Source organism: Triturus cristatus, chromosome 7 (assembly GCF_964204655.1).
Source record: "Triturus cristatus chromosome 7, aTriCri1.1, whole genome shotgun sequence".
NCBI lineage: Eukaryota > Metazoa > Chordata > Amphibia > Caudata > Salamandridae > Triturus > Triturus cristatus.
In genome coordinates this window covers 125,894,513-125,920,191 of record NC_140590.1, presented here as the reverse complement: position 1 = coordinate 125,920,191, position 25,679 = coordinate 125,894,513, and the positions used below count along the sequence as shown (strand labels likewise).

The following is a 25,679-nucleotide window of genomic DNA, read 5'->3' as shown; positions in this document are numbered from 1 at the left end:
AAAGCATGTGTCTACTATTCATTTTCTTTTGTTTCCATTGGCTTACTGTAAATTCCTGGAAAATAATGTTTTTGAACTGAGCATGTATCTTGCCACCCCTCAAATTTTAGGGCCCGATTCACAAAAGTAATCTGATACAAGGTCCTAACTTTACGACTTTCGCAATTCACAAAAGGCATTTAGTAGTAGTAAAGTTAGGATTCCTAACTTTACTACTACTAAACTCAGGGGCTCAGGGGTTAGAGGCAGCAGACCCGGAAGCTGAGTTCGGTCCTGGACCAGGGTTCAATTCCCCGCCTCGGCGGGTCTTGGGCTAAAAATTCCACGGACTCGATAATTCTCGCCCCGGTGCCTCCTCGACTCACGGGTTCACACTCTGAGACTCTGGGCAATAGCTTGCTTAATCTCCACAACGGCCCCTCGCGGCGGGATGCCAGACTTTCACCTTGTGGATACCCTGCTATCTCACAGGGGAATACCAGGACGGGTTCCCTAAGCAAGCACCGGGAAACCCACAGCGGGTAGCTGTGCGCTATATAAGATCAACTACATTTACATTTACACATTTAAACTGAGAAAACTCCTAGCTTTACGACTTTTGGTATTCACAAAAGGCATTTAGTAGTAGTAATGTTAGGAATCCTGACTTTACTACTACTAAATGCCTTTTGTGAATACCGAAAGTCGTAAAGTTAGGATTTTGTCTCAGAATACTTCTGTGAATATGGCCCTACGTGTTATGATAGATCGATTGAAAACACTTGACTTTGTCTATTAAATGTACTTTTTTTTAATGGTCCTGCTTTCATCCTACTACCTCTTTCAATTAAGTACAATTTCTGAGCTTTCAAATTTGAAAATTGTTTTACAGATTTGGGCTCAATCATATATTTAATATCATATATTTAAATACCGCAAACTTTGACAATATATTTTGTTTTAGATATAAAAAATGATTTTATCATTTATATCAAATTTCCATTTTCAACAATGTATCAAACATATTTTATATTAAAAATGAAAATAAATAAATTAAAAAATTTCACATAACTATTCTTAGGGAGCATTTTTCTAACGACAGGCTTAGAGGCTGAATCAAATTTGAAGCTGTATTAGGATTATGATAATTGACATTTTTCCCCAAAATGAGTTGCACATTCTGTGTTCTAACTGACTTGTAAAATCTTTGCCATGAGTATCATTAATCTTCATACATTCTTTATACGTTTGGAAAAGGCACTGGATTGCGGATAGTCTGCAAAAAATATTATTGTAAAATTATCTTATTATGTCATGTCCCTTATAAATGCTATCACAATTACTTAAAAGCATCATTACTTGTCTCTCAAATCACCCTATGACCCCACCAAACAGCAATGTTCCCCATAATTTAATCAATAAATTGTGGCAACACTAGCTATTAAATTGTCCTTCACAGTAACATGAGCTTGAATATACTATGTAACGTTTCATGAATGTTAGAGACTTTCATGAATTTGAAACCTATCTCCATAACAGTACTCACAGTTTATGGAGTAATGATATACACGAAAGGTTTAAGTTAGGAGGAGAAAAGCTATATTCTAGATAGCAATATTTTTCATATGCTATAAAATGGCTCACTCTTGGTAGGTTGAGTCAATCAGGAAGGATTTTCTCTGAGAAATGCATTTGGTACATGCGCTGAGGCTAACTAAAACAACATTACAGTTAATAAATATAGATCTTAAAATTTCATATTTGAAATGGGAACTCTAAAGAGAGTAACACTATATATTAATCAAGCAAACTGCCTGAAGGGAAGATAAGGTATGCCAAAAAATAAAATTGCTTCATTAGAATTAATGCAACTACAACAAGGTGACAAATGGAATGCTTGAATTAATCTCAGCCATTGGCAATCGCCCAGGCGGCATTCAAATCCATTGTTCTTTTCCCAGCATGCCACCCAAGGCAAAGGCCCACCTTATCCAAATACGTATTGCACATGTTCGACATGGGAACAGTCTGTCCTAAACTTCAAGTCAAGGCCCCTTCCAGGAGGGACCACAACCAACCCCAGGTCTCATCTTTAAGGAATAACTTACGTCCTATTGCACAGCGAGTAAGGGATCCAAGTCACAAAGTTTTCTAGTGAGAATAGGAAAGGTAACAGCATATCTCCAAGATCTGGCAGGTGAGTGGAACTTAAAAGGTTCTTGAAGAATATGTGGACCAAAAAGGTAGACAGCTCTGTGAATCTGAGTCTGAACTGAATCCTCTTTGTTATTAGTAGCCAGTGAAGGTCCATCAACTTACCTATGATGAAACAATGTCTGCAAAGATGAAGTAGTATTCTGGCTGCTAAATTCTGCACCAATTGAATTTGTTTATGAGATTTATGGGACAGCCTTGGTGAGTAATCAAGCCTAGAATTTATAATCATGGTTTTACAAGCTCTAAGAGGGAGAAAATCTAACACCTTGTGGAGAAATTATTATAACCTAAAGCAGGTGAATGTGGCTGAGAATCTGATGGCGGCTCCTCCATTGGGGTGTAGGGACGTTGCCCTACTGCTTTCTCGCAGTGCGAGAAGCAGAAACATAAAATGGTAAAACTACCATTTTATGTTTCTGCTTCTCACACTGCGAGAAAGCAGAAGTGCCTGATTGGGGGCAAGCAGTCCTGCTCGATGGCAGGGGGGGGGGGATAGAGTGGCTTGCCCATTGTTATGGGCCCTGGCTGTTTGGTCGGCCCCAGGGCTGAACAAAGCAGTCATGCGCACTCTACATTTTATCTCTGTAGGCTACATGCAGCCTAGAGAGAGAAAATGGCCTCTCTACAAGCGCCCGGCTGGGGCGCTGTCCGCTGCACTGCTTCAATCACAATGCTGCCATTGCAGTGTTGTGATTGGCTTAGAGGAGGGAGGCTGCCTAGGTTAAACTTGGCCTGGAGCAGCAGGAGCTGAGGCGGGGACGCGTGATCCAGAGGAAGCCAAGGTAGGTTCTTTATTTTATTTTAATTACCGTCCCCCCACCTGCCCGCCCATCTTGCCGGCCGTAACTGTCAGCAAGGGTGTCAAGTTCTTAGTTCACAGAGGCGGAGTAGTTGCAGCTTTATGAGTTTGCAGCATTCGCGAGGAGGGATTATTAGTGGGGTTGGTTTTGAGGCAAGGTCTGTAATGCTGCAGCGATGCAGACAGCTGACAAGCGTGGGCTGGTTCCTGCAAGGTCTTTGTATCACTGGCGCTACAGCCCGGAGGAGCCATGGAAGCAGTAACAGTTCACAGCAACTATCAACGCCAGGTGCCCTCACCCACTGTGTACAGCAAGATGGCATCAGGTCAGTGTACTACAGCCTTAGCGGAGGGAGGGCTCTGACTTCTTGACCGTCCCTCGGCCTCACCTAAAACTAAAAGGAATAACTTCCAGATTTGTGAAATATGTTTAGTTCAACCCAAACCAGCTTTGTGATGTCAAGAGGCTATCAAGAGTAAATAAATGTGGCAACAGCAGTTCTGCTTGCAGCTGCCATAGCGTTAGGTGATTGTTCATAGACATGTAAAAATCATGTGATGGCAGCAGTTCTACCAATCGAAGGTGTGCAAAACAGTTTTGTAACAACCCTAGTATGTATGGTAGCGGCAGCACTGCCTTTAGGTTGTACATTAATAGTAAAGCATTAGTATCTTTTAAGTATATTTTACAGTAGTACCAGCATGCTTTGTACGAAGAGAATGTGGCAGAGCACCGCAGGTGTAAAGAAACATTGTGGTGGTAGGTGTACTACTACCATAATGTGTACATAAATAGTATAGTAGCATCGCTACCTGCGAAGTGTATAATGGTAGCAGTTGAACAGAAACAGTGATAGTAAAAGTAGTAACTGTATAAAACGCACCTAAGCTTGTGGCAGTGACTGTACTTACTGCCTTTGTGAGTTTTACACAAGCGGTCCAGTAGTACCATCTACCAGCATTGTTACCCGCATGTGCTGTAAAAATGCCTACAAGAGAGTCGCATAAACCATTGACAGCAGCAGTGGACCATATGAACAAGGTGTTTACAAATGTGTGCTCTCCCCAGGCGTACAGTCAGCAGCGGGATTGCCTCCACAAGGCTCTGGCTGATGAAATACTGGTATCAGGAGCATTAAGAACTGCGCCAGGTGTATAGAAGCAGTTTGATGGTTTATGCTTTGAGTACATAAAGTGTAAGCAAGGGGTAGATAAAGAGTGCTCGCTGTGAGTTCTAGCTGCCTAAGGTGTTGATATACATTATGGCAACAGCACATTGCTTACATAAAAAACATGATCTCGGTATGTCTGACGTGCCATGCAGAAACAGCAGTGCAACAGCAGCATTGACTAATCCACATGTGCATAATCAAGGTCAGAGAAGCCCTACTTATACATACAGGGTTTGAAAAAGTTGTGCTACCTGCAGAGGAGTCTTTCCTGTACAATGTATATAGAAAGTATGACAGATGTGCTACACCTTGCACAGTGTACAGAAACAATTAACACAGCTGCACTGTTGTTTGCTAAGGGGTACAGAAAAAGTCCAAAGGGCACTACTGCATTTGCCAGAAGCGACTTTGCATAGGTGTTCTTGCATTGTCACTTTTAACTGGAAATGGGTATTTTGAAAGTTGATGCAGAGAGATGTTTCAGAGAGACACCCAAGCTAATAAGGGGCTAGAGAGGCATGCTTTGAGAAAGGAGGACTGGTTGCACGAAAATAAATGTTTCTGAAGGTTTCAGTATCGACAAAAGGAATATGCTACTTACCAGTATGCATCTGTTCTTGGCATGTAGAGCTGCAGAGTCACACACTGAGGATAAGATCGCCATCTGGTGTTGGGCTCGGATGATTGCAGGTTGTTGTCGTCTTCGGAAGAAGCCTTTGGTCACGAGGTTGGTGACTCCTCCCCTGGACAACAGTGCGCATGGGCATCCACTCCATCGTCAGATTGTTTTTTCGCCATGAAGGGAAAAGATGGAGTGTATAGGAATGAAAGAAGGATGTCCATGTGTAATGTCTAAGTAAGACAGATGCTGGAACAGATACAGGTCCCGGGGAGGCGGGCGGGCGTGTGTGACTCTGCAGCTCTACATGCCAAGAACAGATGCATACTGGTAAGTAGCATATTCCGTTCGAGCCATATGAGCTGCAGATCACACACTGAGGATAGATTGTATAGCAGTGCTTCCCCTTAGCGGTGGTCGCCTGTATCCGTTGCAGCAGTTTAAAATAAAGTTTTTAGGACAGCCTGGCCCACTGAGGCCTGTTGTTTGGCTTGCACATCAACACAGTAGTGTTTAGTGAAGGTATGCGTGGTAGACCACGTGGCTGCCTTGCAAATGTCTTCTAGGGGAATGTTACCTAAGAAGGCCATAGAAGCCCCTATTTTACGCATGGAGTGCGCCCTAGGGGGAACTGGAAGTGTACGTTTAGCCTTTTGGTAGCATATTTGGATGCATTTAACTATCCACCGGGCTAAACCGGATTTGGAGATGGGATTGCCTTTATGTGGTGGTGCGAAAGCAACAAAGAGTTGTTTTGTCTTTCGAAAAGGTTTCGTCCTGTCGATGTAATAAAGCAAGGCTCTTTTGACATCTAAGGTGTGTAGGGCCCTTTCAGCTACGGAGTCTGGGTTTGGGAAAAAGACTGGTAGCTCTACTGATTGGTTAAGGTGGAAAGGGGAAATCACTTTTGGGAGAAATTTAGGGTTTGTCCTAAGAACCACTTTGTTACGGTGTAGTTGTAAGAAAGGTTCCTCTAGTGTAAGGGCTTGTATTTCACTTACTCTTCGTAGGGAAGTGATTGCGACAAGGAAAGCTACCTTCCATGTTAGGAATTGTAATTCACATTTGTGCATAGGTTCAAATGGGGGACCCATAAGTCTTGTTAGAACCACATTGAGATTCCACACTGGGGAAGGTGGTAATCTTGGGGGAAGAATTCTTTTGAGACCTTCCATAAACGCTTTGATGTCTGGTACCTTAAAAAGGGACAGGTGTTGCCTATTTTGCAAGTAGGCTGCTAAGGCTGCTAGGTGTAAACGTATAGAGGAATACGCTAGATTGCATCTTTGCAAGTGTAGTAGATAGCAAATGATGTTTTGGATGGAAGCATCTAATGGGTGTATGTCATTATTAGCGCAGTAGATGGCAAATCGTTTCCATTTCGCGGCATAACACGCTCTAGTAGTAGGTCATCTGGCTTCCTTTATGATATTCATACAGTCCGGAGGGAGATTGAGGTATCCGAACTCTAAGACCTCAGGAGCCAGATCGCTAGGTTCAGTGTTTGAGGATCTGGGTGTCTGATTTCTCCATGGTTCTGGGTTAATAGATCCGGGGAGAGGCGTAGCCTTTGATGTGGAACTAAAGATAGTTCCAGAAGTGTGGTGAACCACGGTTGACGTGCCCAAGTGGGAGCTACTAGTATTAGTGTTAGCGACTGTTGTTTCAGTTTGCGTACCACAAATGGAACTAGTGGGAGAGGCGGAAAAGCGTACGCAAATCTGCCTGACCAGTTCATCCATAGGGCATTGCACTTCGACTGTGGGTGTGGAAACCTGGCGGCGAAGGTTGGGCATTTTGTGTTTTCGGGAGTGGCGAACATGTCTATGTCTGGTTGTCCCCATTTTTGGAAGAAGGGGAGTAGAACCTTGGGGTGTAATTCCCATTCGTGGATCTGCTGTGTGTGGCGACTCAGGAGGTCGGCCACCTGGTTGTGGATCCCTGGGAGATGTTCTGCTAACAGGTAGATGTTTTGGGGAATTGCCCATCTCCAGATTTGCTGTGCCAGTTGGGACAGTTGGAGAGAATGTGTCCCTCCCTGTTTCTGTATATAATACATTGTCGTCATGTTGTCTGTGCGTATGAGGACAGTTTTGTTCTTTAGGTGTACCTGAAAGGATTTTAGTGCTAGGAACACTGCTAAGAGTTCCAGGTGGTTGATGTGGAGCAGTTTTTGTTGACTGGTCCATCTGCCCTGAGTGGTATGGTGAAGGAGGTGGGCTCCCCACCCCGTGAGAGATGCGTCGGTAGTTAGCACAACTTGTGGAAGAGGCTCTAAGAACGGTCGCCCTTTGGACAGGTTGATGGTGTTCCACCATTTCAGTGAGCGAAGTGAGCGACTGTCCACCAACACCAGATCGGTAAGTTGTCCGTGAGCTTGGTTCCACTGTTGTGCTAAACATTCCTGTAAGGGACGCATTTGAAGTCGTGCGTGTGGGACTATGGAGATGCATGACGCCATCATGCCTAGGAGCTGCATGAACACTCTTGCTGGAAGAGATGGATGAGTTTGAAATTGAGAGATGATATTTTGTATACTGGCTATCCTGGCAGTGCTGGGATAAGCAACGGCTTTGGATGTATCTATGGTTGCTCCTAGATACTGATGTAAGTGGGAAGGTTGTAGGTGGGATTTGGGGTAGTTGATAGTGAATCCCAAATCGTGGAGAGTTTGAATCGTGCGATGAGTGTGGAGAACGCATTTTTGGTGTGTATTGGCTTTTATGAGCCAATCGTCCAGATAGGGGAAGACATGGATCTGTTGTCTTCTGAGGTGCGCTGCCACGACTGCTAGGCACTTGGTGAACACTCTGGGTGCTGTTGTTACTCCGAATGGGAGAACTGTAAATTGATAGTGTTGCCCATCTACCACAAATCGTAGATATTTTCTGTGAGCGGGATGCATAGGGATGTGAAAGTATGCGTCCTTGAGGTCTAATGTGGCAAGGAAGTCTCCCTGTTGTAAAAGTGGGAGGACTTGTTGGAGGGTGGTCATATGAAAATGATCCGAATGTATATACTGGTTTAGTAGTCTGAGATTCAGTATGGGCCTTAGTGTTTTGTCCTTTTTGGGAATGAGGAAGTATAGAGAATATACCCCTGTTCCCTGATGTTGAAGGGGGACTGGTTCTATCGCATGTTTTTGTAACAGGGATTGAACTTCTTGTTTGAGGAGAGAGAGATGATGTGAGGACATTGGACGTTGTTTGGGCGGTATGTTTGGGGGGGATTGTATGAGTTCGAGGCAGTAGCCAGACTGGATAATTTGTCTTACCCACCTGTCTGTGGTGATGGAAGTCCAGACAGGTAGGAATTGTTGGAGCCGCCCCCGACTGGAGTGGAATGGTCTGGGGGGAGTGGTGGCAAGTCACTGTTTAGTGGCTGGGGAGGTGCGGCTGTTATTGTTGTTTCCCCGCCCTCGACCTTTGTTATTGTTTCCCCGATAACCTCCACGGAAATATCCTCTGTTAGGGGATGTTTGTCCCGAATTTTTAAAGGTGGATGTGGTCTCAGTTCCCGTGTTTTTGGAGCCTCCTCTATAAAAGGAGCGACTAAAGGAACCCCGGTTTTGAGGAGACTGCAGTGCTCCCATAGACTTGGCAGTTTCATTATCCTTTTTCATTTTCTCCAATGCAGTATCCACTGCAGGGCCAAATAACTGCTCTTGGTTGAAAGGTTGAGCCAGAATTGCGGTTTGAACCTCCGGTTTAAAACCGGAAATACGGAGCCAGGCATGTCGTCTGAGTAAGACGCTAGTATTGACCGCTCTAGAAGCAGTATCTGCCGCATCTAAGGCGCATTTAATGGAGGCATTAGATATTAATTTGCCTTCTTGGATGAGGTCAGAGGCCTGGGACTTAAAGGGTTCAGGCAGATGTTGCATAAGGTCCTCAAGTTGGTCATAATGCGCCCTATCATACCTGGCTAACAGGGCCTGGGTATTCGCAATACGCCAATGGTTAGCCGCCTGCGCGGCGACCCGTTTGCCTGAGGCCTCTAAAAGCTTAGACTCTTTGTCTGGGGGAGGCGTTTCTCCAGTTGTCTGTGAGTTAACGCGCTTCCTGGCATTTGATACGACTAAGGAGTCTAAAGGGAGCTGGGCCTTAATGTATGCAGGGTCTTGCGGGGCTGGTCGGTACTTTTTTTCGATGCGTGGGTTGAGAACCCTAGCTCGAACAGGGTCTTTAAAGACTTCAGTAGCATGCTTTATAACCCCTTTGATCATGGGCAGTATGTGGACAGTCTTTTGTGACTGCTCAAAGGTATCGAGGAGAAAGTCCTCTTCAAGGGCGTCTGTGTGCATTGTGACGCCGTGGAATGTTGCTGGCCTATTTATAAGTTGGCCAAACCCTAAGTGGTCATCAGGAGGGGAGGGCTTGGAGGGGTAGGTAGTGGGGTCAGGCATGTCAGGTATTGGATAAGACCAGTCATCTACGGGTGCTGTGTCTGGGAACGTAAAAGGGTCGTTTGGATCAACAGGATGATTAAATAAATCAGGGTCCGCCCCTCCCCCCAAGTCATCATTATCATCCTGTGGAGGAGGTGAATGATAGGGAGATGGTAAAGGTAAAGGTAAAGGAGAAGGAGGAGGAGGAGGAGGGGGGGACGGGTTAGGAGGTAATAAAGGAGAGGAAGGATGAAGTGGTGAAGTAGCACAGTCCTTCTTCCGTATGGGAGCTGGAGGTGATTGATTGATGTAGATCCGCTTTTGATTAGGATCTGGGTGAAAAAGTTCATCTGGCTCCGAAGGCGGTGGTGGTGATGACCGTTTCGGGTCTTTATGAACTTTTTTCGGTGTGGACGGAGTTTTCGGTACCGATGGATTTTTCGGTGCCGAAAGAGGTTTCGGCGTCGATGGATTTTTCGGCGTCGATGGAGTCTTCGGTGCCGATGGTTTTTTCGGCGCCGAAGGAAATTTCGGTGCCGAGGGACTTTTAGGCATCGATGTCGAAGAACGTTTCGGCGCCGGTGGAGACTTCGGTGCCGAGGAACGTTTCGGTGCCGAAGGAGATTTCGGTCTTGGAGCCTGTTTCGGTGCCGACAGTGGAGTTTTCGGTGCCGAAGGTGTTATAGGCACAATCACATGAGGTTTGCTCGAGCCCGAGCCACCTACAGGCTTAGATGTCTTCGGAGCCGGGCCCGAGGGCGGGGCTTCTGAAGAGGATTTCCGGTCTCGACTGGGCCCAGCTGGCGGAGTCTTGACCAATGTCTTTTTGGACGGGGCAGGGGCAGGGGGGTTGGTACTCACACGCTGCCCTGGAGTGATGAGGTCATCGGAATCGTCGGCCTCGGACACGATCTCGAGATCTTCGGTGTCATCTTCAGGAACATCCTGAGCAAAGATGTCCTCCGGTTCTGGAGCTGGTTTGGCCATAATATGGCGTCGAGCTCTTCGGTCCCGGAGGGTCTTCTTGGAACGGAAAGCGGAACAAGCTGGACAGGTCGATTCGTTGTGTTCCGGCGACAGGCAGAGGTTACAAACCTCGTGGTGATCACTGTGGGGGAACTTCGCTCCACACCGGGGGCATTTCTTGAAGGGTGTCCTGTCCATCAGCCGCTTCCGGAACCGGTCCGAGATGATTTCGATGTCGATTGAAAGAAGATTGAAGAAATCGAATGCTGAAAGTTTTCTGCTGGAGCGGAAAAAAGTTCATCCGAACCCAATGGCGGAAAAAAACAATCTGATGATGGAGTGGATGCCCATGCGCACTGTTGTCCAGGGGAGGCGTCACCAAAGGCTTCTTCCGAAGACGACAACAACCTGCAATCATCCGAGCCCAACACCAGATGGCGATCTTATCCTCAGTGTGTGATCTGCAGCTCATATGCCTCAAACACATCTTTCTTGCCTGACAATAAAACGGCTGAGTAATGCAGAAAACCCACACAGAGAACTACTGGGCTTGAGGTTAAGTTTGTGATGGACATATACGTGCACTGTTCAGGCAAGCTCGCTAAATGCGCTTCTTACATTTTCCATTTCACGGCTAAGTCTGGCTAGATCAGCAATAAGTTTAGGAGAAGCGCCTCCCAACACCTTTTCACTGTCTTGCACCTAAAACACATGCTGTAATTTATTTTACGTGGTTAAAGGTCTATTTCTCATTGCTGCTTCTAATTACTTAATTCCAACTTGACTTCATGTGTTAGGTCATTTAAATGTATTATTATTATTTGAATTTCTCAAATTTGCTTGAAAATGCACCATTTGTCCACTATTTTTTCTCAAAATGTTCTCGGGAGGAGCACCCCCAGCACCCCCCTAACCCTCTGTAGAGTGTTCAGGCTAGCTCGCTACACTCGCTCACCACATTACAGTACAACAATTATTTTATGCCTCACCACATTCAAATGTCACCAGCCGCCACTGTGTTTTAATGAGAGCTAACTGTTGAGAACTGCATAGCTGCATAGGCGGACTCTTGAAAAAAGTGATTTTAGAAACATTCATGTCTATCCCCTAATGACTGCCATTAGTGAACTCAGAGGCAAGCCAGTAGACATGCAAAACGTTAACATGGCCTAGATTCCTATCATAGATGGAGTAAACATTACAGTGTACTAAATCAAATGTAAGAGGTGTTTGTTCAAGGCAAATCCTGTACTCAAGTATTTAAAAGTGAGCTCACATATTATAAAAAGAAAAATTAGACTCTGTCAAATACAATATTTGCCTGGGATCACACAATGTGGAATAGCATGCAAGCCAGTATTGATTGAAGGCCTTCAGGTTTCACATTTTGAAATTGCTCCACCAGATGAGTAGCTCTTTCGCTCTTGTTTACATAAAAGTTCAATGTATGTCTTTCATTCTTGGATCAGAACAAGGAACACAGACTACCAAGCTAATAATGTATTTATTTAGAGAGGCATCACACGCCAAACACAGCCCTAGGGTTACAGCCCTGGCTGCCACCCCTGACTGTATACAGTCACTGCAGGCTATGCCAACTGAGCATTTTTCTGCCATTGGTCTAGCCATGATCAAGGATGCAGCTTCAGGATGTGACCTTTGCTTAGGCATGAGGTGTAACTTTGGAACATGAATATGTCAGGGTATTCTCAGCTATCTAAAAAACAAGGGCCTTATTTATGAGGTCTTGCGTCACTTTAACGCCGACGGAGCTTCAATTTTTGTTACACACCGGCCGCGTAAAAAATAGACCATGTAGCATCCTATTTACAAAGTGACATAACGAGGCAGATGCGTCACTTTGTAAACCCCTGCGCCACCTTATACCTGTGCCAGGTATAATGTATGCAGGGTGGGCGTTCCCCTGCATAAAGCCTTGTAGAAGTGGCACTTTGAAATCTATGAGATTTCAGTACGCCACTTCGAGGTCGTCATTGTGTCAATATCTTAAGCCTGTCCCACCGCAGGCGTAAGACTGACGCAGGCCCTTTCACATGGAGCTTGCCCCATGTTAAAGGAAACATTGCTGGAGTTGTATCTGTTTTTAGACACACCCCAGCAATGCGTCACTTTTGCGCCTAGAGATGCATCAGAAATACTGACGTAACTGTAACTCCTTGCGACATGATGCGTCGTACAGTAATTATGACGTATCCATCATGTTGTAAGGAGGACGCACTGAGAAGTGAAGCATCACTGTTTTCACTTCTCATACACGAGACCCAAGGATTTTCATTAGGCGATTATATTGGGGTGAGTTAAATCACGAAGAGCCAGCTTTCACAAAAGTAATCTGAGACAAAATCCTAACTTTACAACTTTCGATATTCACAAAAGGCATTTACGAGCAGTAAAGTTAGGATTTTATCTTAAGATTGTCTTAAGTTTTGGTCTTTGACAAAATCCTAACTTAAGGTAAACTTAAGTTAGTATTTTGTATTACGTTTGTCTTAAGTTTTGGTATTAATGCAAAATCCTAACTTAAGTTAAACTTCAGTTAGGATTTTGTCTTAAGACCAAAACTTAAGACAAACATAAGACAAAATCCTAACTTTACTACTCCTAAATGCCTTTTGTGAATACCTAAAGTCGTAAAGTTAGGATTTTGTCTCAGATTACTTTTGTGACTCAGGCCCCAAGTTTTTACTCATTAATACACCAAATGTTATCAAAACAAATCCACATTATGAGAAACATATATTGCCGGCAATCTATGTGAAACGTGTATGCCAGGGAACACCTACCATTCAAAAGTCATGCGAGATACAGTTGGAGACTGATTTGAGCAGAAATCTTCTCTCAGCTGTTGGACATATCATTTTCATAGTTACTATGATACATTCCCTGTTCGATTTAGTTTCTCACATACAATTATTATGTGAAAAAACAGAACAAGGGAGAAAATAACAAAATCAGATAATAGACCAAACCCGGCAAACAGGAATTACGCAAGATTTCATCAAGTAAAACATTTTTTTTACAAGAATTGGTGTTGGACCATCACCCCGACAGCTTGCGCAGAATGATATTGCGAAACTGTAAGGCACCGGATTTCAAGCTAATTCACGTCTATTTAACTTCAAATGTTGTATCTACAAGTCATAAATCTGCCAGGTTAATATCTATTCATTTTCACTGAGGTAAAACACTAAAATTCTGGGTCCATCCAATAAATTCAGTGGCCCTGAGCCACTAATTTGCAACTCTATGTAAAAATACTTCAAGAAGGTTGCCCTTCTAAGTACCCCACATCTCCCTGGCTATCGAGTATTCATTTTAAGTGACAACATATCAGATCTGCCTTCATATTCTCAAATTGTATTGATTGATTGTCGAAATAAGGCTGCTGAATAATAGGTAAGGGAGTGAAACATAATTTACTAGACTGACCCTCTTTTAGAATTTGCACATATTATTACAGCACCTTCAAAACCTGTTTTTGCAAGGTTAGCAATTATAGGTTTCGCAGACTTCATGCAATAAAGTTCAACCTCTGGAATTTAACATCGGAAAAATGCCAAATAATTACCAGGACATATGTGTTTGGTTTAGTAAGCTCCAAAATGCGCATGTTAAGTCACATTCCTGAGGCAAAACTTGTAAGAGGGTCTATTTATCGCACCTGATAAATTCTGACTTCTGTGTCATACATAATGCACCAACCTCCAGGCAATCTGATTTATTTTGTTTTATTTATTTGTTAGGCTATAAGATGTAAATTTTCTATAAGGCAAGCTATGAAGTTATTAGGCTGAAGAGATGAACTTTACAGATAGGAATGCACATTAGGGATGGGAACTATGCAAATTGATACATGTCTTGTCTTGTAATGGGAAAAATATGTACTAAAGAGTCCATGGTGGTACAGTATCCATTAAGGGCCTTGTTTAGATCTTGGCGGATGAAATGCTCTGCCACAAACGTGACGGATATCCAGTCCACTGAATTACGATTTATGTAGGATATAATGGACTTTTAATACGGCGGACGGAATATCCCCGTATGCCCCTCTGCTAGGATCTAAATTAGTACATAAGACTTTTAAGAACCTGTATGGAATCAGACAAGGTTTGCTGAAAATAATCAAGTTATTGACTAGTACACAGGAGACCAGGCACAGTGAATGTACTGCACAATTCTGCTGCTAATGCCAAGATACTTTTACCTCTTGGTATTTGCTTCACTGTTGGAGTTGGGCACCAACACTGCCTAATTTAAGTTGGGCAGGGAATTGTTGCTTATGGTCCGGGTAGGGGGCCACTCATTCCATATTGTGTGTCAGACTTGATGAACTCTGACCCCCGAAAGATGTATTCCTAGCTGGTTTATGAAGTGTAATAGGTCACCCACAACTACAAGTTTACATTCTGGAGGGAGGAGGAAGGAGTTAAACTTCCTACGATTGATATGGCAGGATAGGATCATGCCATAGAGTAAGAAATGTTGATGTTACCTGGAGAGAGTAAAATTTGAGCCTCTGTGCCATGCTTGTTCAAGAAGATGCAGGTGATGCTGAGGCTGGCGCTGTCACTGATATTCATGACTAAGGTAGCGTTCTTCATGGCATGTAGCAGGGAGAATGCCAGTAGCATGGATCCATTCTGGAAGGATTCTGGAAGTGTGCTCTCATTAATCTTCCACTTGATAGTTGGTGGAGGATTGGCTTCAACTACACACATGCACATTATCGTATTGGTTTCATTATGGCAGGAGGAGTTGTACCAGGTTGCAAGTCTGGGCTTGTCTGAAAGAAAAAAAAAACAAATACATTTACTAAACAGGTCTTCAAAGATAGCTTCTAAAAGACATGGTTATCTGCCAATCCAGTCTATGTCAAATCATCAAGGTAGGTTGTAGTGATCCCTTAAGCTCGAACAAGAAATACCAGAGTTTTTGAAGTTGATTGAAGAAGGTTTATTGTACAGGGTAATCAGGAGCCCTCACCCACACAGTGAACACCACCAACTGCCTCACTATGAGCATAAACATTCTTCATTGAGAGACCCACATTCTAGATTCCCAAGTGCTCCCCTGGCGAGAAGAACTTCAGGGAAAACATCAGGACACCACAAAGGTGCAGCAGTGTTTCTTTCAATTATCCTTTAAAAGTACTTTCATGAGTTCAGACTGCCATTTTGGTGGGTAACCAACTTGCTGTCTAGTCTGTTTTTCTGTCCTTTGAAAGTTCTGCACGCCCTATTTATTCAGGGCTGCTGCATAGACGTGTAGCAAATGCATGCAGCAATTGCACCCCTAGGCAACATTGGCACAACTAATGCATGCCTATCTGTGCCATCTTTGCCCTGATGCACCTAGCGCCCAGCTGTGCATCAGGGCTCTTCAGCTATCCTCCTGCAATTGCACTATGATGAATGGGTAGACCTCCCAGCCATTGTGGAATGGGCATTCTTTAGTAGAAAACCTATTGCAATATTACTGGCCATTCATCTTTCTGAATGGTGGTGCATGTAACGGAAAGAGCCGAGACCTATTCGCATTGCTAGCGGATATTTATTTTAGACCTGTATACTATCATAGGCACATATGCTTAGATTGAAAATTCATTTCAAAATTCCAATCTGCAAAATGTATGGAGGCTAAATATAATACAATACAATGTACATGTCTCTTCTCTCATAGACACCTTTTGCAAATTGACTTTAGGTTGTATTGCAGGGGTTGCTAAGCTTTTCTGTAGTGAGAGCTACGTTTGATCAGTGAAAATGATTGTGAGCTAATGAAGGCCAAGCAACTTGTGCATTGTTACCGGACATCCCCAATCCGAGCTTCATCGACTTTAAGTCTAATGTCTATCAGGCCAGATACTATGGTTTGAACAAAATACTTTGACTAGGGGCACTACAACAGTGCTGCCATGTGTGTCAGTGAGAGTGTGGTCTTTGGGGATGTATGAACAAGTGTGCATATGAATGGTATATATGTGTATGGATGACTGAGAGCCTGTGTTGTATGTATTTCTGGCACAGGACATAACTTTCGCCATATGTAGCACCATTACATGACTAACAGTAACATACAGCCATTTATTTTAAATGGGAGAAATTTAAATTGCAGAAATATGTTCTGCAAAAATGTTCATAACATGGAACATTTTTCTGCACTTTGAATTTCTCCAACTTAAAATAATGGCTGCATTTTTGAGTGATGAATATGGCACAGTGTTGTCAGCCACTGGGAGCAAGATTCCTGCTGTGTCTAAAGACAATACCTTGAAATTGGAGAAAATTAAACTGAAGAGTTAATTTAAAGTTTATATGTATTCGATAAAACTAATTATTAAACTTTTCTCCCATTTCAAAATGTCAGGTCTACAAACAGCAGACATCTTGCTTCCAGTGGCCCATAGACATGGCAAAATATGTGTTTATATGTTCGGAATTTAAAGTGAAAAAACTTGCTTCATAAAACATTGAGACGTAATTGGCTTAATTGAAATTGGGAAAAAGCACTGACTTAATGTTTCTTAAAAATAAGTTTCTTCACTTTATATTTCTCCCATATAAAAAAAAAAGACAGTAGTTTTCAGTTACAAATATGGCGCATTGTCGACTGCAACGGAGTCAGCTTAACTTTGGACTTAAAAGATATTTTAAAAAACGTTCTTCAGAAGGTAAAGTCTCATTGTGGCTCAAAGAGAAGTCGTTGAGGAGAGGGTGCTTCAGGATGAGGTCTCGGTGAAGCCATTGATGAGGGCAGGAAAAGCTCAGAGCGGGAGAACCCAGGAATCCCCACTGAGGAGGCTGCCATCATTGATGGGATGCTGGTCGTCATCATTGTAGGTGGTAGGTGATGATTTCTACCTTTGGAAGTTTCTCTAGAGCTTGTATGCCTACAGTGGGATGAGGCTGCAGGTTATAGCTGAAGAGTGTTCCACAAGGCTGTATACAGTCATCGAGAGGTCCCACTGAAGAGGATTTGCAGCTGTAGAGAATGACATAACAGGAAGTGTGACAAAGTCAGACCCATGAGCAATGCACCTTCATCAGATCAGCTTGCAGGCAGGCTACTGTCTCTCGTTGCTTCTCAGAGAAGATTTTGTGAAACATTTGATATGTTTCAGATTTTGGTAGGAGGGGGTGACGTCAGCACAACACTAAGGGTCTAGGACCTGGAGGGGCAACCACGTGGAAGCTAGGACTCATTCAAGCAGGGACCACCAGTGGCAGGCCGGCAGGTTGAAGGGTCTCAAGAGCTTACTGTGTCCCTATAGCTGACACAGGAGGCCAGCCAGTTAGCCCTTGGAGCATACTGATGTTCCTGGGCTCAAAAGGTCCAGGCAGCAGGGCAGTCCTTCCAATAGCAGTGCAGCTCCTTTTCTGAGTCTTTCACTGGCCCAGCCGTGATCTGGTGTGAGGTCTAAGAGTTGTGCCTTGTATGTCCAGTGCTAGCTTTTGGGGGGGGGGGGGGGACACCTGTTCCACACCCTTGCCCTCTCTGGGTTTGCCTCCCAAATGTGTGGGGGCAACAGAAGGCTATTGTCAGGTCCTATGTGTGTGTGTTGGCAAGGTCTTTTGAAGTGTATTTTAGGGCTGGGCACAACTCTTCCCCATTCTTCCTGCCAAGATCCATTGGTCCCCATGTCTGGGAGGAATACACATCCCACAGCAGGGGAGCTATTTACAGTCCTGGGACCCAAGACACTAGCAGAGAGAGTGTAACATCATTTCCCTACCTCCTCTCAATCTTCAGTTATCACATATTAAATGTAGTAGGGTAACCCAATATTAGTCTATGTGAGATGTAGGCATTACAATAGTAAAAACAAAATCACTATCAGCACGTGTAAAATCTAAACCTATTCCTTTTTAAATATCATGTACCCACCCTACATGCCTTAAGGGCCTCCATCAGGGGTGCTTATCAGAATTTACAAGAACACTGCAGGATGGCAAAAATGACAATCTGAAACTGCACTCCATGCTGCAGAGGCTGGACCGAGACATGTTTTAAAGGGCTACTTTAGTGGGTGGCACCAGTGCTCCAAATTCACTAGTAGCATTTAATGTAGGTAGTACCATTTACTTGTGCCAATGAGATGTAGGCCATTTTACCATGTTTTAAGCAGAGAGCACAAGCACTTCAGCACTGGTTGGGAGCGGTAAAGTGCATAGAGTTCTAATGTCAATAAAAACGAGGTCAGTAACAGAAGGTAAAGATCTTATGATGACCCATCCAAGTGGGCCAGGTCCAACATATAAAAGATTTTGACATTAATATTGGAGAGGATCCTACTGCAATTAACCCCCCACCCCCTTTATCAGTTAGGGTTTATTAGGGAAAGCCATTTTGGTCACAATAAACTGAAGTTTGACAAACTGACTCACACAGTCAGACCCACAACATAAGACTAGTAGTCTGCTTGGTTGACAATGTGAAAAAGAAAGCAGGACCAGCAATACTGGTTGTTCTGGATGCAGAATGAACATTTGACCATGTGGACTGCCGTTTCTTAGGAAAGTTGATTTGGAACGTGGGCTTCATCAAATTTTATGGTAGTGGTGCAAGTGGGTTATAAGGCATCCACATTGAGGAAACTACTAAATTGAGGAACTTCATGGCAATTTAGGTAGGTAGAGGGACGTGACATTCTTGTTCACTCTCACCTCTACTGTTTGCCCTAAGTATTGTGCTGATGGTGAGCAAAGTATGGGGTGATTAAAAGGCCTACAATTCAGGATGGATAGCCACAAGATAAAGCTATTTGCAGACAAAATACTTTAGTTAACAGAGCTAGCACTGTCTCTCTCCCAGCTACCCTAGCCATATGTTCATTTAACTGAATTCAGAGAGTCTTGGACTTTAAAGTAAATTACTCTAAAACAAAAATTCTAAACTTGATCTTATCGCAAACAGAATTTATCGCAATCAGAATTTATCGCAAACTGAGGCCAGCGGCTCCACAGGTTTTATGTGGGCCAAAAGAGGCATCACCTGCTTTAGAGTCTTAATAATGGCGAATGTAGCCGGCTCATGTAAAACCTATTTGATCCTCTTATTATCAAAGGTGAAAGAGGATACCGAAAGTAGGTAAAATTGCCAGTGTAGTAGATAAGGGTGAACAAATGCCAGTAAAATCAGAATTTTCCCAAAAATACTATACATATTCCAGGCCCTACCTATTAAAATACTAAAAAATGTCTTTGCCGGTCAGAAGAGCATGATGGTGAAATATGTCTGAGGGGGAAACAGACAAAGAGATGTACATAGGATACTATGCTAGCCCAGTAAAAAGGGATGGGTAGTCCTTCCAGATACGAGCACATACCATAGAGCAATGCAACTGAAAGTGCTAAAGAATCGAGTCCAAAGATTTCAAATAAGCCTTGGGTTCACATGGATAGGGCCACAGCCAGTTATATGTTGTGGGATTTAATATAGAAATCAAAGCCAGACAGGCGTTTAAAAGTATACTTAAGCACACCAGTGGGTACCACCGTGGCTAGGAGATCCCAATTAGTAACTTATTCATCCCCACACACCCCCCTCCACTCAGTCCCTCCTTCCTGCTATTGCTGCACCCAGGCCTGTCTGATGCCTGTCAAGGAGGGGACTGCCTCACGGTGTCAGATACCTAAACAGAGGGAAGATCAAAGCATTTAATGACTGGAACTAACAAAAAGGGCAATTATATTATGCACCACTCCTGCACTGGGTCTTCCACAGTACAGTTAAGGAAGAATCTCTAATGAAATTTACCCCACTAGAGACAACTTTGCAGAGCTCGACGGGTTTAAATGGGTAATCTCAACACTATATGCATTTCTTCTGCTGGTATTAATAATTGGAGAATAATGTAAAGGGAGATAACGGAGAGAGCTGAACAAGACATCTGAGAGACTACTCAGGTTGGTAGCAGGTTATAATTTAGTATACCACCGGTACTTATGTATTGTTAAACTGTTCCATCCTTTGGTTAGCCCATTGTGCTGGAGGGCATTTGGGTAGATGAGGGACCTATCCCATGTCTACTGTGAATGTCCCACAATGACACCTTTCTAGATTGTGGTACTCCATACCAAAAGTTCTTTCAAATTTTAGTTTTGAACTTTGTGAGCAAACAGAACACTTCATTACTAACATCAATATAATTCCATTAGTTAGCAGAAGTCGAAAGAACCTCAAATATATTATGGGATGCGTCACAATTGTTTTCAGTCTGCAGCCTATATATTTATTATCTCCTCTCAGGTCATTCCCCAACCTTCCTATTGCTAGATGACAATTCTCACAGTCTCCTACAGGATTTCCATGAATTCCGATTGTTTCCCTTTTTCGTTGGACATCCCCTTCCTTTCTAGATTACTTGTTTTGGCCAACATGCACCAGTCTATATCTTTCTCAAGTTCTGGCAATTCCTTTTCTCCCCAGTTTGGCAACATTTTGCTTCACCACAATTAGGTCCAAGGCCATCCACAATTTAGAATATTTCAGGCCTCCTCCGTGCCCCATATATTAAATATATACAGCTAAGCAGAAACCCCAACTCTATCCCCTGTTACTTGAGCCATACATTCACCAATCCCTCTCCAATAGCTCTAGTTTAGTTTAGTTTAGTTTTATCCATTTATAGAGCGCATGGTTACACCGAGCCGGTGTGTCCCCGCGCTAAGACATCTGAGAGTGAGTTGTTCTAGGGGCGAGAACTAGGGTCATAAGACTAAGGGACTTCTGACTTTCTGTAAAGCCAGGTTTTCAGGTGTTTGCGGAAAACTGTCTCAGATGTCTCTGCTCTTAAGTGTATCGGCAGAGTGTTCCAAGTTTTAGCCGCCCTATATCTGAAAGAGCGAGCTCCTAGTCTGGCCTTGAATATCCTAGGAACTGTAACCAAGGCCTTGCCTAAAGACCGCAGGTTCCGGTCCGGAGTGTGTTCTGTTAGTAGAGATTGAAGGTATTTTGGGCTGGTCTTCCTGAGGATACGGTGGGCGTAACATAAAGTCTTAAAAATGATGCTCTCCTCCACTGGCAACCAATGAAGTTTTTTTAGGGCATTCCTTGAATTCGCTCTTCTAGGTAAACCAAGTACAAGTCGAGCAGCAGCATTCTGTATCCGCTGCAGCTTGACTAGTCCCTCTTTGGTGGTACCTAGGTAGAGGATATTGCCATAGTCTATTTGAGAGGTTATAGTAGCGTGGACAATAGTTTTTCTGGCATCAGAAGGTAAAAGGTCTAGGATCTTGCGTAGGATTTTAATTGTTCCATAGCATTTACCAGCTACCCTGTAGATCTGGTTAGTAAAGTTTAGTTCGGAGTCAAAATAGATTCCTAAGTTCTTAACTTCTGTTTTTGGGTTAGGCAATTGTCCTAAGGAATCTGGCCACCAGGCAGAGGACCATATGGTAGGTGACCTGCCCACAATCATGACCTCAGTTTTATTACCATTTAACTTGAGGCAGTGGTTGGACATCCAGGTCGCTACTTCTGATAGGCAATTGGAAAAACGGGAAGATGCGGAGTTATCTTTTTGTGACAGTAGGACAATTAGTTGTGTATCATCCGCGTATGATACAATAGATACATTATGTTCTACATCTTATATACATTATACATCATATATACATTATGTTCTAGATCTTGAGTTATGTCCACAGGATGTGGGATATACATTATGTTCTAGATCTTGAGTTATGTCCACAGGATGTGGGATAAGAACCCCACTTGATGCATCCTGTTACACAATAATCTAAGCTACTAACTGCATTTTTTGCAGGATGACTCTTAAATTCTAAGATCCGTGTAGGATGCAGCGTTCTATGAGAGAAAAAACAAAGCGTATTGCTATTTCTTATGAAGCCCTTAATGACTCCTATTCTTCTCCTGCAAAGTCCCCACATCAGCTTCCAAATCGCTTTCAGCTTCGGTAGGATGCCAGGAGAGTCACTATTCTTCTTTAAATTAATGATACAGCTCCCTTCGTCAGTGGGTCCTTCAGCCCCCTCTCTTACAGTGGAATGGAGAATACCAGTTCCATTCCCTTTTTAGGTCTCGACTGACCCAGCGCATGCGCTGGTCTGGCGAGTCTTTTTGAGAGGGCTCCAAAAAGTGCTACCAGGCCAGCCTAGAGCTACAGTGCATGTGTGTGGGTGTGCACGCCGCGCTTGACCGCAATTACTTTCATTTTCGCGGCCGCTTTGATGTTTGATCGCGATCGCCGCTTGTTGTACTTGCCCCACAAAGGCCAGTCATCGCTGCACGCTCTCAATATTTTTATTAAACGTACGCGCGTTTGTTTGCATACTTGCACTGAAATTGGTTGTTTATCCAAATAATTCTTGCATGTAAGCTTGTCCAGCACGAGCAGCCATATTTCCTTCGTTTTCAGACTCTTATATTTCAGTGGGACTTTCATGAACTTTTCCTGGCTGCAGCGTTTCTTCGCGTACTTTCAATAATCTTTGTTGTTTATAAAATGCATTCTTACCGGGAAGCTTCTCCTGTCCGCACTCATCTGTGCGATGCTTCTAAGGAATATAATTTCTGACTGTTTTGGGGCTCCAAACCCCCTTTTAACTAATCTCTATGTTACTTATAAAGCACATTTTAATAATTCGAATTGTTGCCACGCTTGGATACATGTATTGGTTCACCCTACACTCTCTTTAGTGCATCGCTTTCTTTCAGCACGCACTTCAAGCCGAGTGGCAAGCTGCATACTTTCATCCATAAACAACAAGAAGTATTTAATAGTGACATTTCTTCAGTAAAATAACACTTTCATAATTTTACTACTAAACAGCCATTCACAAGTGCAGTTACCTTGCAGGCTCTAGGGTCCTGATTTCAATGATGCCAGCGATGCTGTGGCCCCGGAGCCGAAAGCTCTATGCATCCCATTAAACACCGACTATTGCTATATTTTACACTTAAACTGGCAGTCACAAATTCAGGGGTCTTGCAGACAACAGGGTCAGGATATCATGGTGCAGCAGGCGGTGTGGCACTTTGGCCAAAAGGTCTAGGGTCCCTACTAAACATCGATTATTGCCATATTTTACAACCAAACAGGCAATCGCAAATGCAGGTATCTTGCAGGCTGTAGGGTCATGGCTTAAATGGGGCAGCAGGTGCAGTGGCACCGGGTCCAAATATTGTCAGAGCTCTTCTAAACACATAATATTGCCATATTTGACTACAAAACAGACAGTCATAGTGCAGATACCATGTAGGCAGTGGGTCATGATTTCATTGATGCAGCAGGTGAAGTGGCACCGGGGCCAAAATAATAAATAAAAATAAATCTTCTTTGGTGTGATGAGTTCTCCAAATTTCTAACACCCAGCGTTTACCTTAGTAAGCAGGTCGATGGTAAGACTGGCTTCTTTCGGCCAGGCCTTTACTGTGCAGATTGTATTGTTCAAGTACAAAAACATGTTATATCGTTTGCTGTATGTTACGTTGTCCATATGTGTAAGCAGCGTGGTAACTGAGCGATACTCTGTAAACTGAAGCAGGAGTTATTTCCTGATAGTGAGAATTTTGCCATTCATCTTTCTGTGGATATAAAATGCATTCACATTTATTTGCATACTTTTAACACGTGGTATTTAACTTTTTATTAATGTGTGACGGGTGGTATTTGACTTAATAATTGCAAAAAAAGAGTTTGAGTTCTCTAAAGTAATTTAACCAGCCTCCCTTATTTTTGTTGTTATAACATGATCAGCACCAACTGCACATTCTTAAAACAGGCAAAGTGCTGTTACTAGGGTCATGATTTCAATGGTTCAGCAGGTGCAGCAGCACCAGGACTTATTATAACCAATGCTTTTGAAAAAAATACAGTATTTGTTACAACTTACAACCTTCAAGTTATATAGCACAATAATTAACAAGCATTGGCATGGGTCTTGCCTTTAGGACCTTATAAGTGTTTTGCCATGCAAAAGTTGTTGTTGCACCAAGGATATTGTGCTGCATAACTAAATACTTATAAGGTCTCAAAAGCGAGACCTATTGGCTATGCCAATGCTTGTTTAAATAGGACACAATCGCATGTTGTACCTGGAAGTACCTCTACATTTCAGATGCTGCTAAGTGATACATTTTCTGGAGAGTATCTAGGGGGATCATTCCTGCACCAAAATAAAGGTATCCAACTTTGGCAATGCCAATTAGAGCCCTCTTCATAAACACTGTTCGGGCACCCACTTCAGCCAATGTGTCACTAACCATAATTGATTTTTTCCATTAATATTCCTTTAAATCCCAAATAGGCTGTCTCATATTTCCAGACTGATATCACTGTTCATGTAGGAGTAGGCAAGTCGCTTGAACTTTGCGTCTGCATAGCGCTGTGGGGTAGCCCCTGTCACCCATTCTGTGCCTGCCTATCCTCACCACTAGTGTTTTCAGAGCTGCAAATACCCAATTGTTTATTGTTGCCAGCTGAGTGGGCCAGTAATATTTCCTGCCATCTGGCAAAGCCACCCCACCGGCATAGACTCCCCTCAACAATTTGTTTAAGGATATACAGGGCAGAGGGCCTCCATTTCATAGCAGCAGCCAACTTTTTGAAGAACTCTGTCTAGGGTGTTCTACAGTGCATATAGAAACTTAGATGGGATACCATCTCAAATATGGCTGCCCTACTCAACAGTGAAAGTGGCAAGGTCCACCAGTGCTCGGCATCACTTTTAAATGTATTAAGTAATGCGCATAGGTTCCGGTCCAAAAATAGTTGCTCATTTCGTACTACATAAATACCCGGGTGTGTCAAGCCATCAATAACAATAGATATTTGAGAGTCCCTTGACAGCCACAGGAGCCCCCCCGTGATAGGTTAGATACTAGATATCCCACAGGTAATTTTATACCCAGAGTATTCAAACATTTACAATATTCTAAATACAGTTACCTTGGGCTCTGCCATATACAGCAGCACATCATTTGTATTTATCGACATCCATACCTCCCATGTGCTGTCCCTTTTAAACCCCTAATCAGTGGTTGATGTCTAACCGAGGCGGTGAGTGTTCTAATGCCAACGTGAAAATCATGGACGACAACTGGAAAACTCAAATCGACTCGGCTTGATACAATTTACCCGCACCCTGGCCATCTGCTGCTGGTACAGGAGCTCTATTCATTATCAGTATTGACGGCTGAACCCCAGTCTTTCCAGAAAGGCATACATGTGGCTTACATGTGGCATACATGTAGCCCCACTCCAAGGTATCAAAAGCCAATGTGAAATCGAGCAGTGGAATCAGATGTGCAGGAGTAAAAAGGAGTAGTTATACATAACATAGCATCAATTGTGCCCCACCTTGCGATCCCTCCCTAACACCATCCAAATTTTAAAAAGATAAACGTTCCTCCTGACAAGGTCTTGCACCATCCTGAGCATTACCCTCCCCTTGCAAATATTTAAAAAAGATAAAGAGAGTTAACCAGCCGCCCCAACAATCCACTGCATTTACCATATCCTACCCAAACTAAAAATTGGTTTCCCAGTGCCACACC

At 43.3% G+C, this 25,679-nt stretch overlaps 1 protein-coding gene across 5 annotated transcripts in view; it reads right to left on the bottom strand.

The window, feature by feature from the left end:
• Nucleotides 1-25,679, bottom strand: part of LOC146809012 (sialic acid-binding Ig-like lectin 13) — a 580,696-nt gene that overhangs the window by 46,232 nt on the left and 508,785 nt on the right. For all 5 annotated transcript variants that reach the window (XM_085615801.1, XM_085615802.1, XM_085615800.1 and 2 more), the window contains one exon: nucleotides 14,653-14,943. In XM_085615801.1, the coding sequence (XP_085471927.1) occupies nucleotides 14,653-14,943 (291 nt within the window). The remainder of the gene's footprint in view (nucleotides 1-14,652; nucleotides 14,944-25,679) is intronic.